Here is a 15,992-nt window from a genome sequence, read left to right on the forward strand (position 1 = left end):
GCCTGTGCACACATCCATGTCTTCTAGCAGCCCCTCTGCCTCTTCCCTCTTCCCCAACATCCTCCCCCCCCCCCAGCCACTCACCAGTTCTTTCTTCTTCTGGTTCTTCTTCTGAGAACTTTTCAGCAGTATGGTGCAGATGGGAGGGGCGACTGAAAGAGTGAATGATGGGAGGGAGCATTATGGTATGGGACCTCCTGACCAACAGGTACGGGAAGGCACGCTAAATTTCACCATCTGGTACGGCAGTACCGGTCCGTACCGGTTGAAACCCACCCCTGCATCTAATGCCAGATTCAGTTTTTAATTAATTTGCCTAATGTCTATAACACTTATGTTTGCATGTATTTAGTTTGTTTAACAAATAAAATGCATTAAGCATAGAACTAGGATACTCCTAATTAAATGTGTATAAAATTACAGATGCACACTAAATCTAAATCAATAAATAATAATCCATTGAACTCTATATGCTTAACTTTGATCCAAACTGTGTCCTTATCTTAAGAGAACTAGATGTATATGGGGGAAAGGCAATTCATCAAGGCTTAATGCTACCCTCCAGAAATGGCAATATTTCCTGAGAAGAGTATCATGTCAGCACAATGCTGATAATGTCAGCACAGAAGTCACCAGGTCAGAGGCCCAGAGTTGCTGCTATGGCTTGATGGAAGACTAAGTGCCTCATGCCTTTTAAGGCTTGGCTCTATTAAGGGAATCAAGCTCCAGGATGCCTGAATTGTCTCTGTGGACTGGGATGGAGGAAAACTTAAAAGCCATTCTCATATTGTCACTGAGGGGACAATCATTAAATTCAATGATCAGCTGTAAGATCAGCATTGACGGCAAGAAACCCAAATAAAATATGTCCCCAAAGATGGTTTTTTTTTTCAAATGGCAACTGGACATTCTTGTTTTTCATTTCACTTCTTATCCAAGATGCTTCTTCAGTCCCAACTAACTGGAGGGGCATGGAAAGGATTGATACTCTTTGCAATCAGCCACTCAGTAACACATTGTTGAGTATAAATCACTAACTACTTAGAACTGAAGAAGCTTCTTGGATGAGAAGTGAAATGTCTTCAAGAAAAATCAAGAAACCTCTCCCTTTGAAAAAAAGCACCTTTGGGGACAACCATGACCTGGATGACTGAGGATCTCCATAGACATCCAAATAAAATATGTTAAAGGGGTAACGAGGGAGCCTTTTTCAGGCTTTTTTTTTGTTTCCATATGGAAAGAATGAAAAACATGAAGAGAACAGGCCAGATATCAAAGTCTCGTGTCAAATGTTTCCTGCAGCTGTCCAAACGGAACCAGTTTAACCTGGTTTGAAATTGTGATGAGTGCCATACTATTTCAAGCATTTGTGCCCAAATGGCACCTTCTGGATATGTTGGCCTATCAAACACATCAACATCTCCACCCATTATGCCTTCTGTGGAACATAGAAGTGAGAAGTACTTGCTGTTTACGGGAGAAATCAAGGATCCACTGGAGAGCGGTTTTGTAGCCTAATTGAACAACACATCATGCAGGCTGGAATGGCACAGCAACTTAAAAGCACTGATTCCCAGGAGAAGGATAGCTGTTCCTATATTTGAAATGTCAGAAAATATTTAAATACTCAGATTTCAGCTGCTGCCTTCCACCTGAATGGAAACTTGCTGTCTGATTGCTAAATCCCTCCACGTTTTCCAACACAGTGTTTACCATAATGTATTCACTTTTAAAAAAACTTTACTGATATACTGACATCAGAGGCAACAGTGCTTGTAGGAACCAGGTCTACAGTATCAGACAAATATGGAACAATAATTTCTTGTAATTGTGTTAGTGGATCTTATGATTTGAATGACTCTCCCTTGCCATTTTCTCCTCTTGGGCCCTGAAGGCAATGTGCAAGTAAAGCTTCCACTTTCCACTTTTGGACAGAATAAATTGAATCAACATTTAACTTCCATTGGACTTCCTAGAATTTCTTTGTAAATATGGCTTTGGCTGAAGAACTAAATATTATTTTTGATAACAGTTTTCTCTCTGAAATAAACGGACACACAAACTATACAGTCACTGATGCTGCAAAATATCCCTTTATTCCAGGGAATCAACTGCTCACATAATCCAGTTTTTCTATTTGGCACAGGAAATTGCCATTATTATTATTTTACATACCTCTATTCTCACAACATTATCTTTTTAGGCTCTGCCCATGTTACAGGGTTGTTATAACTTTCCAGCTGTGGGAATATTTGATGGTCTCCCTCCAGGTAGCATGTGCATCATAATATGTGATTTATTTTGTATGTCCCAAATGTCAATTAATGTTAAGCTTGACCATTGTTGATCCAAAACATAAATCTGCCTCCCGTATCACTTTGTGATTTTTTAAAAAAATTACATTTTTTCCTAGTGATTACCACACTCTTAAATTCCAGCACAAAGCACACAACTCCTCTGTCTTCTTTTTAAAATTGTCCTTTTGGTGTCAGAGCTGTATTACAAGCATTTTTTTTTAGAGTTGTGAAGATTAACTGTCCATTTCCTGCAACAAGGAAGGCATCTTTTACAAATTCCAGTGTCCAAAATACCAGATGAATAGCACAACCCACACAAGAAGCTTCCCTATTCTATCCCTAAGGGTTGAAGTAAGGTATCAGTTATACATCATTTCTAAATTTTGAGAAACTCCACAGACCATAGTAAACACCAGGTGTTGGTGAGAGGTGAAAATAGAATTTAAGAGAACAGGATTCCCTTCTTATCAAACAGATCAGAAATGCAGGACAATTGTTCAGACAAGTTATCAGAGAGTCATTGCGCGCGTACACACACACATACACACCCACACACACCAATTAAAAGCTTGTTTCTTGGAATTTTCTGTTGGGCTGCATTTAATGGTTTGTCTCCCAGAGATAAACCAGCTGATAAAACTACTTAAGAAATCTCTTTCCAGATTTCAGCTGTTTGACCACAGTGATGGGCTGGTTTTCTGTTTAGATCCTGGTGCCATACTACATATCCTGACTGATGTTTTTCCCTGCTTTTTCCTCCATCCACCACCCACCCACACCAGAGCGGCATGCACCAATTGCACCAGAGTGGCATGCACCAAATGCACCATTTCTTTGCAGCATCTCTTTTGAGGACTGGCTCTTTTGTAGTTGTGTTTTTGTTTGGGTGTGTGATGGTGGTGAGGAGCTTGAACAGTTTCATAGTTCTTCCTAGCACTTGGGAGAAACTTTGCAGCTCCCTTTCTGCCACCACTCCTCACGGTGAAAGACAAGGATGGTTCTACCATTAAAACTGTTGAATGGCCAACATTTCCACAACTGAATCAGAAATGACAATGAAAGGCCTGATCTTTCCTTGGAGGTTACCTAGCCTAAAATGGCTGACAAAGCAAAGAGAGAGGACTGAAGGGCCACCTGAGCACACAGTGGGAGCACAGCCCTTATGTAAGACAGAACAATGTGCATCGTAAGTGGTGGATGTCCTGCTTCAGCCAGCAGAGGTGGGGAAACACTAGAATCTTCTAATGCCCAGCAAGAAAACTTCTTCCCAGGGAGCTACAGGTAGTTCTTGACTTATAACTGGTTGCTTAATTTAGGTCCCACCCCACCCCCACCCCGCAGTCACATGATTGCATTTTGGGCATCCATTCTGGCCATTTCTAGCATTCTGCAGTCACATGACCACGATTTACATTTTTGCTGGAAACCTGTGTTCATTTAAGATTTCCAGCAAAATAGGTGGGTTTGCTTAATGACCATGGCATTCACTTAATGACCACAGCGGTTGCTATACAACCACCGCTTAATGATCACTGCAAAACAGGTTGTAAAAGTGAGTGGGGCCATGTTGAGGACCCTCTCAATGACCAACGCAACTTATGAACTGTCATAAGTTGAGAACTACTTGGATGGGTGAACTGAGTTTCATTTCATCCCTTTTTGCCTTTTGGTTCCGTTCTTGCACTGGGGAAAGTAGGAAATTCTGGCCATTCCTTAATCTGATATTCTTAAAGCAAAAATAAATGGTCAAGAAGGAAGAAGCCCACAAATCCCCATAAAGAGGCATATTTGTATCATCTGGGAGATATTAGAAGGCCACCTCTGGAAATTGCTGTAAAAATTAATTTCTTTAAGGAAGCACGTGCAAAGCCTCTGGGTTGCATCTCTGATTTATTTCATCCTAATATCCACACCGTGCTTCAGAGTAACAACTACAAACCCACAATCCAATGGTCTTTGAAGTAATCTCTGAGATCATTTTGGTGTGACGCTTATGCAGATAATTTGTCCATCCCATTTTCGAACTGGAGCCTGAGCCCTTTCTCCCTTTCCTGCTTGCCAAGTCCAATGCACTCCTGATCTTAGAAAGGGGCTTATAGTTCCGCATTCAAGAGGTCTTTGGTTTGGGTTTTAATGAAATATTTCCTTTCAATTTTCTCTTGGAGGAAATGACATTGTCAGTGACATTTGTTCTCCCTGACCACAAGCACAAACAGATGACGAAGGGCAAAATATATGGACAAAGAACCGTTCTAAACATCCAAACATCTTAACCTTTCAAGGTTTGCTTCAAAAATTGATTTCATAATCATAATTTTAAGAGTTTGTTCTTTTCATTTAATGACTTTTTTCAAGTTGTCCTTGGGTCTCTTTCTGTTCATTGGTGTTTGTCCACAGCTAATTTTATGGTGCGTGGGTGTACATCGGATCCATATAGTTTCTTGGTCGGCTCTTTCAAATAAAAAAGAACACTAATAAGAAAAATAACCCACCCATACTAATAAAGGATATTTATACCTACCTAGCAAAGAGAACAATGACAGGTTTTGTAAATAGGATCCAGTTTCCTTGTGGAAGATTCAGTTTTTTCCATGTTCAATATGTTTGTATCCTGACCATTTTCCAAGTGCTTTTTCTATATCACTTCCCACTCTAAGAACATTTGTCTTTGGTTTCTAAACTCTAAAATTTCTCCCACAATGGAATGGGAGAGTATCTTCTTTCTACAAACCATTTATTGTACTCATTCATTTAACAACACTTGAGCACTATTTTCTGCAAGCAGTTTTGCCCCCTAAGAAGACATTTCTTCTACGAAAATATATGAGATGGCATCTCCACTTTGAAGCTCTCTAAGTCAATCAGTATAATCAATATTCAAAGCAATATTCAGTATGCTAAATGCACAATCAAATTTAGCCAAAGTAACTTTTTTTTTGGGGGGGGTCATCTGGCAATGGAAAGATGTGCTCCTCTTGCTGAAAAGGTGGTGGACAGCCCAGGGACAGCAGTGGTGATTTCTGTCCAGAAATGGGCTAGTCCTAAACAGACAAAAGAAGAGAAGGGCCTGGTGATCTCACCTTCAGAACAGAGTTGGTTTGACTTGCAGGACATTGGAACAAAAAGGACCTAGCCTGCTCAAGTGGCCTTGTGGCCAAATTCAAGAGAAGCTACCTTCAGCGGTTGAGGAAGAAGGATTTAATGCTCTGGAGAATGGGATATTTTTGCTTCTGCCGCAGCTTCTTGCGGATGATGGGGATCCAGACAAGCCCACACACGAGCATCATGAGGCCAAGAGAAAGGAAGGCTGGACCACACAGCTTAAACACCTCCTTGGTTATGTTGCTGGTTTTGTTGACCATGTTCTTGCTTATGCTGGTTGTGTTGTTGTTTCTGTCCAGGGTGAGGCAAGTCAGACTAGTAATGGCAATCCCAAAGAGGAACACTGCCCCACCTACCGAGAGAACGATGACTGGTTTGTGGTAAATGTCCCATTTATTCCGGGGACGAGTATTCCAGCTGGACTCACTCCGAGAACTGATGCACAAGGTACTGGCTGTTTGGCTGGGCAGCAAGTCTTTGGACTCAGGGGATTTCTCTCCCACCTCCATTTCTTTGGTTTGGATTTCCATGGCTACTGCTTTTATAGGTTCACAGCATTAGCACCTCTGGAGAGGAGAGGGAGGAACAGAGAGAGAAAGAGAGGAATTGAGGTTATTTGAGCAGTCTTAGATATGATTCTCCACTTCTGCCCAAGCAATGGACCATCATTTATTAATGTTATTTATGGGCAGGGCTGACTCATTGTTTCAACCACACACCAAGCCTAGGACATAAATCCAGGAAAGGGCATTTTGTGAGCTTGTGCATGCCTTTGCCTGAAATTCTGGCCTCTGATCAAGGTCGCTTGAGAGAACATGGTACAACGGGGATAAAGTTTCAGAGGTCTGCTTGCAGTGGAAGCACACTCATCAGATTTCAGTGATTGTCTCACAGTTAGGCCCAGGAAGAATTGCCCTTTGGACAGCAGAAGGAACTACATATTGCACAATCCTGAAAAAAAGGATCTTATATATTGGCTTTCAGGTTCTTCCGTCTAGATCAGGGGTGTCAAACTTGATTCATTAAGGGCTGCATCAGGATTGTATTTGACTTTGGGGGGCCATGGTGGGCATGGTTAGGGAAGACATGGCTAGGATGGGCATGGCCAGCTTGACGTCACTTGAGTCAAGGGTACTTGTGGTGGCCAAGTGCTAATCAGGCCTTCCCCTCAGACCCTCACTCACTCTTATTATAATCTCCTTCCTTCCTTCCTTCCTTCCTTCCTTCCTTCCTTCCTTCCTTCCTTCCTTCCTTCCTTCCTTCCTTCCTTCTCTTCTTTTTCCTTCCCTCTTCATTTTACTTTCTTCGTCCTTCTCCTCTTCCCTTCTTTTTCTTTGTCTTTCCTCTTTCCCTTTCTTCTTTCCTATCCCTTCTTGTGTGCTTAAATGCAAAAGGGGAAACATTTCTCCTTTTGTTTTTAGTTTGTTTTGCTATCCCTCTGCCAGCAAAAATGGAGCTTGGGAGGGCCACTTACAGGCCCCAGGCCCCATTTCTGGGTGGGATGCATTGTGGGTTCTGGGCAGTGTACTGCAGGGAGCAGCAGGCACCATAACGGAACAATGCTTTGGAGGGTCCACCCGCCTGCCCGCGTTCCTTATCTGTATTTGAGCCAACCAGGCCATTTGCACACAAGCATGCAGCGTACGGTGCCTGTGCAATGCTCCGCCAAGCAGCTGGGGCATCGCAGGGCAGTGGGTGCACATGCGTGTGCAGCCTGTGTGCACGTGGTGGACGCCCAGCCCCGTCACAGCATACTGTTTGCAATGGGATCTGGAACCCACCACTGATGGAATGCCTCCTGAAGCCCTCTGCCAGTGAAAATGGAGATTGTGGGGCCGTGCGCGGCCTTCCCATGCTCCGTTTTTACTGGCAGAGATACTGCAGACCAGTCTGTTGCTGCTTCCAGGGCAGCTTCATGGGCCAGATCTAAGCAACCTGTGGGCTGGATTCGGCCCACAAGCCTTGAGTTTGACACCGCTGATCTAGATTGTGCTATCTTAAAAAATGAGGTCTTTTTTATTTATTTCTTGACTAATAATTCTCATGGCAAATAACAGGGTGGTGGGTTAACACAACCCCAATATTTAACCATTCAAGAACATTCAAGAACATTCTCAAACTGGAAGTTGGTAGATTATTCCATTTCCTAGATGTTTGGTTGAAATTTCAGGCTCTGAAGCCAAGCTAAATTTCTCTAGAGAGACTCAGCAAGAGCCAAGGTGGCGCAGTGGTTAAATGCAGCACTGCAGGCTACTGCTAGATCAGCAGGTCAGCGGTTCAAATCTCACCGGCTCAGGGTTGACTCAGCCTTCCATCCTTCCGAGGTGGGTAAAATGAGGACCCAGATTGTTGGGGGCAATATGCTGACTCTCTGTAAACCGCTTAGAGAGGCCTGAAAGGCCTATGAAGCAGTATATAAGTCTACTGCTATTGCTATTGCTATTGCTATTTACGCTTGTCTCTGATAGCCAGCAAAGTTCTTCATTGAGTCTGACATCTATTAGCCCAAAGCACGTTCAGTGTATGGCTTAGCTGTTCGATTATTTATTAAAAACAGCGTTTCCGAACCTGGTGCCTCCCAATCTGGGTCCTGGTGGCTGGGAAGTATGTGGAGCTAAAGACTCAGCAGAACTGGAGGATAGTAGATTGGTAAAGGCTACTTTAAAGCCTCTGTTTTTCCTTCAGGTAGATATGTTCAAACCAGCATTCTAAAACAACATAAAAATTAACATTAAATCTTGGGTTTTTTAAAATTGTTAGATGGTTCTAAAATTAGTGAAAGGTTGAGGTCTGTTTCCAAAACTATGTGCATCCATGGGAGGGAGAAGAAGAGGTAAATGATAATATGGGCAGCACAACAACCCTACACAAACACACCCTCACTTATTTGTGCTTGGTGTTGTAAGGGTGGAGCTTGTGACAATAGACATGTTATATTTTGACTTTGGGGTTAGAAATGGATGCCTACATCTAAGACTTCAGATAGACAAATTAAGTCTGTCCCAGAGTCCCAAAAGTGCTTTTTGCAAAGGCAGTTGGACTTTCCTCGCTTTTCCTTGAAGAAGTTTCACTTCTCATCCAAGAAGCTTCTTCAGTTCTGATTGAGGGACAGAGAATGGAAGGATTTATATTCCTTGCAGAATATAAATCCTTCCATTCTCCACCATTCAGGCAGAATGGAAGAAGCTTCTTGGGTGAAAAGTGAAATGTTTTCAAGGAAAAACAAAGAAAGTCCAGTTGCCTTTGGAAAAAGCACCTTTGAGGCAACCATGACCTGGACAATTGAGCAACTCCATCAACGTCTGACCCAGAGATGAAGGTGTTTTATCTATGATCTATACATAGTCTTCACACTGTTTTGCTGATATCACATTTATCAAGTGATTTTATTATGTTGCAATATTCTGGTTATATCCTTGTTCAGGGTCATCTCTAGTAGGGCCTTTAATCCTCATGACATGGGCATGGCAGGGCATTTAATCCAGGCAGCAAACAGTTTAATGGAATTCATTCATTCACTCATTTGGTCTACTCAACAAATCACAGTTTATTTATTTAATTTGTGTATTGTTGTATGCCATCCTGAGTCACTTCTGATGAGCTGGGCAGCTATGTAAATCTGACTGATAAACAAACAAACAAATAAATGGCACTTTTGCATACAAATGGAACATATTATAAAATGCATAACGGCAACTGCAGAATAGATAGACCAAAGATAGAGGACATATCTATTTCACAGGCTCCATTAGCCTCCAAAGCCCCAGGTCCATTATTATGCCCTTCATGGTATTGGACCTGGGTACTTGAGAGACCGCCTGCTGCCAATTACCTCCCAAAGACCCATCAGATCCCACAGATTAGGCCTCCTCCGGATTCCATCTACTGGCCAATGTCGATTGGCGACCACCTGGAGGAGGGCCTTCTCTGTGGCTACTCCGGCCCTCTGGAACGAACTCCCCGCGGAGATTCGGACCCTCACCTCCCTTCAGGCTTTCCGTAAAGCTGTTAAAACCTGGCTGTTCCGGCAGGCCTGGGGTTGACGAGTTCCCTTCCCCGCTCAAATTGTGTGACTGTTGATTGTTTTTTAAATTTTTTTCTCTGTATTTTGTTTGTTGTGTTACCTTGTTTGTACTATCCCCCTCCCCTGGATTTGTTAGCTGCCCTGAGTCCCTCCGGGAATAGGGCGGCATATAAATGCAATAAACCTTTAACCTTTAACCTTTAACCATTATCATTAACATGGTTTTACAAGCTGAAGCAATGACAATTCATGACATGACATGTATGTAAATAATGAAATGTTTTATCACACTGGGATGGCTTTGGTAGACCAATGATATTTTTCAAGGATAATAGTTATCGGAGATTTGTCAAAGCTGCTGAAGGTTCTGATTCAACATGAGGTAAGAGCTGTGGGAATGTGGAATTGCTTATACTGTATGTTGCTTGCTATGTCTGATTTGTGCTCATTCACTTTCGATTTTAGCCTATATTGTGCCTACTGTATTATGCCTTATAAATAATGGGATTTGTTTACTATTTCCTCCAAAGAAATAGTTTATGCATTCTGTTTTCATGTACATACATTTATATATGTGCTAATCCATCCAACAATCAGGGCTACCACATTCATTCTTTGCAGCTATCCCATCTCTTTTGCACAGGAGTCTTCAATATATTGATCTGTTATTGAAATGGATATTTATCCCGGCACAGACTGTTAGGGATGCAAAGGACATCAAATTTCATCCATAAACAATAAAGTTACAGGTATCTTCATTTAGCTCTCCCCCACTCCCCAAATGGAGCTTGGCTGAAAACAAAAAGGACTGCACAGATTTTTGTAAAGTTTGAAAGTCTCGATCCCATCCTAAAGGGATCCTTGCAAATTTAGTCTCCTTTTATAGAAAACAGCAGCTACAGGTAGTCCTCAACTTACAACCATTTGGTTAGTCACCATTCAAAGTTAGAGCAGCACAGAAAAAAATAACCTATGACCATTTTTCAGAGTTACAACCGCTGCAGCATTCCCCATGGTCATGTGATCAAAATTCAGATGCTTGGCAACTAGCTCATATTTATGACGGTTGAAGTCATTTGATCACCTTTTGCAATCTTTTGAGAAGCAAAGTCAGTGGGAAGCCAAATTCACTTACCAGCTGTGTCACTAACTTGGTAGCTACAGTGATTCACTTAACAACGGTGGCGAAAGAGGTTGTAAAAATGGAGCAAAATTCACTTAACAACTGTCTTGTTCAGCCACAGAAATTTTGGGTTCAGTTCCAATTGTAAGTCATGGACTACCCGTATTTATATATTTCTGAGGTCAGGCCATGAACCGAGCTCCATTTTGACCACTTCAGATTCTGACTAAAGTGGATAATCTGTGGTGGAGATTTAAAAAAACAACCATCTGCACTGAATCTCAAAACTAAGTTCTATGTTCTTTAGCCAAGTTAACATATACTGTACTGCAGTACATTACTCCACACCACATAGAGAAATATCCAAACGAATGGCACAACCACCGTACTTTGGTATGACCAAATGTGTACTCTGATACAACATTTTGCAGCTGTCAAAGCAAAGTCAGCTGATCTCTGGTTATCTGAAGGAGAAATGGACTTGTGGACACATGTAGAATTCTGAGATCACATAGTAAGAGGCCTCCCTGGAAATAATTGCTATAGTGAATCTTGCATGGACAATCCCAAAATATTTTATTATGAAATGGCAAGCACATGGGGCTGTTCCTCTATATGCCTCTAGCCTCCTAAGATGCTCTTGATCATTTTAATATATTTATTATTTTTCAAAGGAAATAGCCATCCTTCCAAACAAAGCAATGCATTACAGTACAACCACTTGCTATTTCCTAAACATGTATGTAGGCCTAATGGGACTTGGCAATGTTTTTTCTAAATCAAGAATCATAGATTGGCTGCTTGCATTTGAGCATGCCAGTTACAAATGAATTAAAATCAGGTAGGGGAGAAAACCTCTGGATATTCTTGTTGTCTTTCTTTCTTTTTTTAAAAGATTTTTATTAACAAACATGTAAATTGCATGTACACTACATTTATACAATACAATACGAACAGGAACTTCTACCAGATATGGGATAAATGGTATAGGTGGATGGAGGAAAGAAACAAAAATCAATGAAGGAATATAACAAAACTCAAAAATAATAGTTATGAGTAAAATAAGAGGGTTAAGAATGGTGAAATCCGAATGAAATTCAATAGAAGGGGAAATAATATAAGGTGAGCGGTATCGATTGATAATTGCTATTATAAAGAACAGGAAGTTCTTCTTGTCTTTCACTGGCCATGGCTTAGATACTATACTGTGCTACAACTCATATTTTTAGTTGTTTAATACTAGAATTATATAAATAATTTTGCATATATTGGTAGAACAACTATGTCACAAGTTAGGACCTAGTGAGGTATAGCATTGTCAGTATATTTCTGAAATCCCTCAATTTGAATAGAATTTTTCTGTGGCCCAGAACAACAAAAAATAAACTACAGGTTCTCCATCCTTGAACCCTAAAAGAAGTTAGGTATGAAGAACACAGGAGTATGCCAATTAAGGAAAGACATTACTTTCAATGGTATTTCAAATCTCTGCTTTATCTTTTCTTCAATTTAGAAAATATTATTCACTGACTCTCAAGGTGATTTAATGCTCAGGACAATTTTATGGAAGAAAGACTGCCTAGAGACACCTTGTCAAGATATCTGTTCTTTAGCAATTTGTCTCAGTTGTACAGTTGAGAGTTATTTAGATGAGATGGGTGTTATAAAAATGTAATCAATAAATAAAATAAATTAAGAAATTCGGGGAATATATATGGATTTGTGAATTTAAGAGCATTACTCATGAAATATTTAAATATTAGGAATCTAGAAATGTTTCATCATTCGGGGCTTTCTGTGCATTTATAGATAGCCTTTAAATATTTGCAAGGTTTTCAGCAGTACAATGACTCTGAATATCTTATTTGAAAGCTCTGAAACCAAAAGTACAAGATGTTCTGCTTCCTCAGAATAGCCAGGTAAGGTTGGGAACATGAACCAGAATCTCTCTCAATTTAGTAGCTATTATATGGGGAAGTGGTTTCTAACCTTGATTATAAAACTAAAAGAAGTTGAAAACAATTTCCTTTGTATTCTTACCTTTCCAGAAAACCTTGGAAAGATGTGAATGTCACACCACCTCAAAATTCTTCTGGTGGTTTGTTTGGTCCAATCAATAACCTACGACATTTGATCCCTTGATTTTTGTCATCAAACTTTCAATTTTTAATGCTTGTCTACTCCTGTTGGAAAGAAAAGCTATTGGTGGCTTAGCTAAACATACCAGAGCTAATTTGTTCATAATGTTTTTGGATCCCAGAACCAAGTACATACCCTTCTAGTACCCTCCATAGTTTCTCCTTTTACGTTCCTTTAGTACAAAACAGAACACACAGAGCACTGGCAAATTGTAATAAATTTGAGGCCAAACATACAGAAACACTTTTCTTGTTCCAAAGAGTCTCAAAAGGTTAGTCTGGGAAGAAAATGACAATGCTGTTCAACCACAGAAAGGACAGGCCAACACTAGTAGGAAAGGGATGAAATATTATCCATATATTTGAGCAAGAACTGAATGTTCAGAAACTAACATACCGAGAGGGTGCTGAAGCTACAGTTCTCCTGCAAAGGCAGTGATTGGGTTGTAGAATCTTAATTTGTCTGTCTGAGATTGTGATATCTGAACTAGGAATCAGGTGGAATTATCCACAGCCCTTCTTTGAAGATAATAGAAACAGTCTATCTGATGGTTTACTTGGAAGGCTCCCAATTTGGGGAGTGTAAGCACAACCTTTGCAATTTGCATCTGCAGATTGTTGTGAGGGTTCTCATTGATTCACATTGTCTTCACATAATCCTACACTAAAGCTTCTGTGTCACCAAGACAGACTACACATGAGGTAAATAGATTGCAATTAATAGACCTCTGGACAATTTGTAATACATTAGTGAAAATGCCGGCTGCCATATGTTTAATCAAAATTACTTCCCCTTGCAAAAGTGGTATTGCTGAAATGAAGGAAACTCATGGTAACAAAGTAGACTCTCGTGAAAAAAGACTGTGTGTTAAATTCCAGCATTTGAAACACAACTTGGCTTCACAATATTTTCATTTCAAGTCCAGACTTTTGCACCAGATTTTAGTTGGTGTATCTTTGGATTCCAGTAAGATTTAAAACAACAACACTAGAACCAACAAAGGCTAAGCCTGCCCATCCCTGGACTGCATAATTAACAGCTTGTTTTCCCCGGTTTCTTTCAAGAAGACCGAATGGCTGCCTTTTGTTGGGAAACTCCCAAGTTATCATTTTGGAATCTTGATCTGCCTGTTGACTTGAACAGAAGCACCACACAAAAGTTTGGCCTGTCACTGAAGCTTCTGAATCGTATTTGCAGTTTAACTACCGAATATGGGTGGAACTGAAACAGAAAACCTGTTTACTCCGCTCTGATTCCCAGCATTTTTTCAGCTCATACGAAGAAGCAAATGTTATGTTAATTTCAACTCGACTAAATAGCTTCGAGCAAAAGAAAAAACAAATCAGTTAAGACCCATTTTTGAGTGTCTGGGATGTTTAGTTCCTCTGAGATACTGATTTAATTAAATTAATTCACGATAATCCATTTCTATCTGTCACAGAACTACCAGTCACCCAGTTAGAATATCAAGTATTTGTACTTACAGAACTGGTGGCTTCCATCAGTTGGCTTGCAGTTCCGAATATGCATGGAATGTATCTTAGGTGGATGTTGAAATTTGCTAAGTAGCTTTGCTTCCAGCTTCAGATATCCCCCCCACTTCTGATATTATCTGCACTGAGTAGCTCAGAATTCTTGGAGCCTTTTCCAGCTCAGATGATCTCACTCGCTTAGTGGCCACCAGCTCGCCTTAACCCTTCCCTTGCTGAAACTCCGGCCAGAGTGTAAACTGCAATACACATTGCTGTCCTTTAACAAGCAAACCATTCTGCATGCAGGGAAGGGAAGGCAGAGGCAGATTGTGATGTCACGTTGGTCGAAGGAAGGAGCATCAACAACAACACAACAGAACCACAAAGGCTGATTCTGAAAGAATCATTTGAATGTTAATACACATTCTTCCTTTCTCTGATCAAAACTTTTTGATTTTTTGCTTCATCCCTAAATGCATAGCATTTCTCCAGTACAATAAACACAGAATGTTTACCTATTTCCAGACCTGGGTTTAAAGTAAAAACAAACAACAACAACAGCAAAACCCCAACCAAACACACACACACACACACACACACACACACACAAGTTTATGTCTATGGATGTGTATATGTGTATATGTGTGTGTGTATGTATGTGTGTGTGTATGTATGTATGTGTGTGTATGTATGTATGTATGTATGTATGTGTGTGTGTGTGTGTGTGTGTATATATATATATATATATATATATATATATATATATATATATATATTGCTGAAGATGTTGCTATACTATGATTTTTATCAGTATTTCATGTACTTACACAACTCCTTAAAAATAATTTGGAAAGGGGTCTTCATAGCATCCTATATAGGTATAACTCTGTAAAAAAAATCAGTTTTCTCTAGGACTATGTGACTGCTCTCTATGAATACAGAATTGCTTTAATAAGTTGCAGGTACAACTTCTGCCTGTGCTAAAATGATAGTTTAGCAATATTTTGGCACCCATAATGAGTAGAACCTGCACCCCCATTGATCAAACTGAATATTTTTGAAATACAGCATAAAATATACGCCTATACACCCCCCCCCCTTAAAAACTGTTTGCATCTTCCAGGACTATCTTTACAAATGTAAAATATGGATGTTATATTTAGACTAATTTTAGGTTTTTCTAGATCACCGTTTTGATTGTTGATAGGAAGAATTAGGAACTAGACATAGAACAAGGAGAGAAATACAATGTATATAATTGAAAATCAGTGCTTCTTTCATTTCAGTGAGCCACTGTGCATAAAACATTGAAAAATATATAAGTTCTGAATATTCCCAAAGTCCTTTCTAACAGTTAAGGCATGACTCATTTCATATTTCCCAGTTCCAAGGCTTAAGAAACTTCCTAGTCACTCAGATAAATCCTTAAATCAGCAGAAAACAAAACTAGCATGAACTTGTCTCCTCATTGCTGACCCCTCTCTTACCTTTGTTTCAAGCCACTGCAATTACCTGAGTTCCCTTCCAGGTATTGGCTGACAAGGCCTAACAGATTTTATACATCTGGCAGTCATCTTTGACTGATGCTGGCCTAGGGAGAAAACCCTACTTTGATAGGTAAGGATGTCTCTTTCATGGCCTGGGAATGACATGAAAGCAGTGCTGCCAGGTCATAGTTTTGCCATGGTTAGGTGGAAGTGGGAAAGGGCTATAAATGTGATTTGTCCAGGTTTCTCATATTTCCTGAAAATATAAATAATAGAGAAGCATATAAAAATTATAAATTGAGAAGAGAAACTATCTTCTCTTCTAGAAGTTGGTTAATACGTTTAATT

General features: G+C 40.1%; 1 protein-coding gene across 1 annotated transcript; it reads right to left on the reverse strand.

The window, feature by feature from the left end:
• Window positions 1–5,399: 5,399 nt before the first annotated feature.
• PIRT (phosphoinositide interacting regulator of transient receptor potential channels) lies at window positions 5,400–5,955 on the reverse strand. Its single transcript, XM_032208773.1, has one exon. It carries the CDS (start codon window positions 5,927–5,929, stop codon window positions 5,474–5,476), a length of 456 nt encoding a protein of 151 aa, XP_032064664.1. The 5' UTR covers window positions 5,930–5,955; the 3' UTR covers window positions 5,400–5,473.
• Between the last annotated feature and the right edge of the window lie 10,037 nt (window positions 5,956–15,992).

The sequence above is a fragment of the Thamnophis elegans genome, chromosome 2 (genome assembly GCF_009769535.1).
Source record: "Thamnophis elegans isolate rThaEle1 chromosome 2, rThaEle1.pri, whole genome shotgun sequence".
Classification (NCBI taxonomy): Eukaryota; Metazoa; Chordata; class Lepidosauria; order Squamata; family Colubridae; genus Thamnophis; species Thamnophis elegans.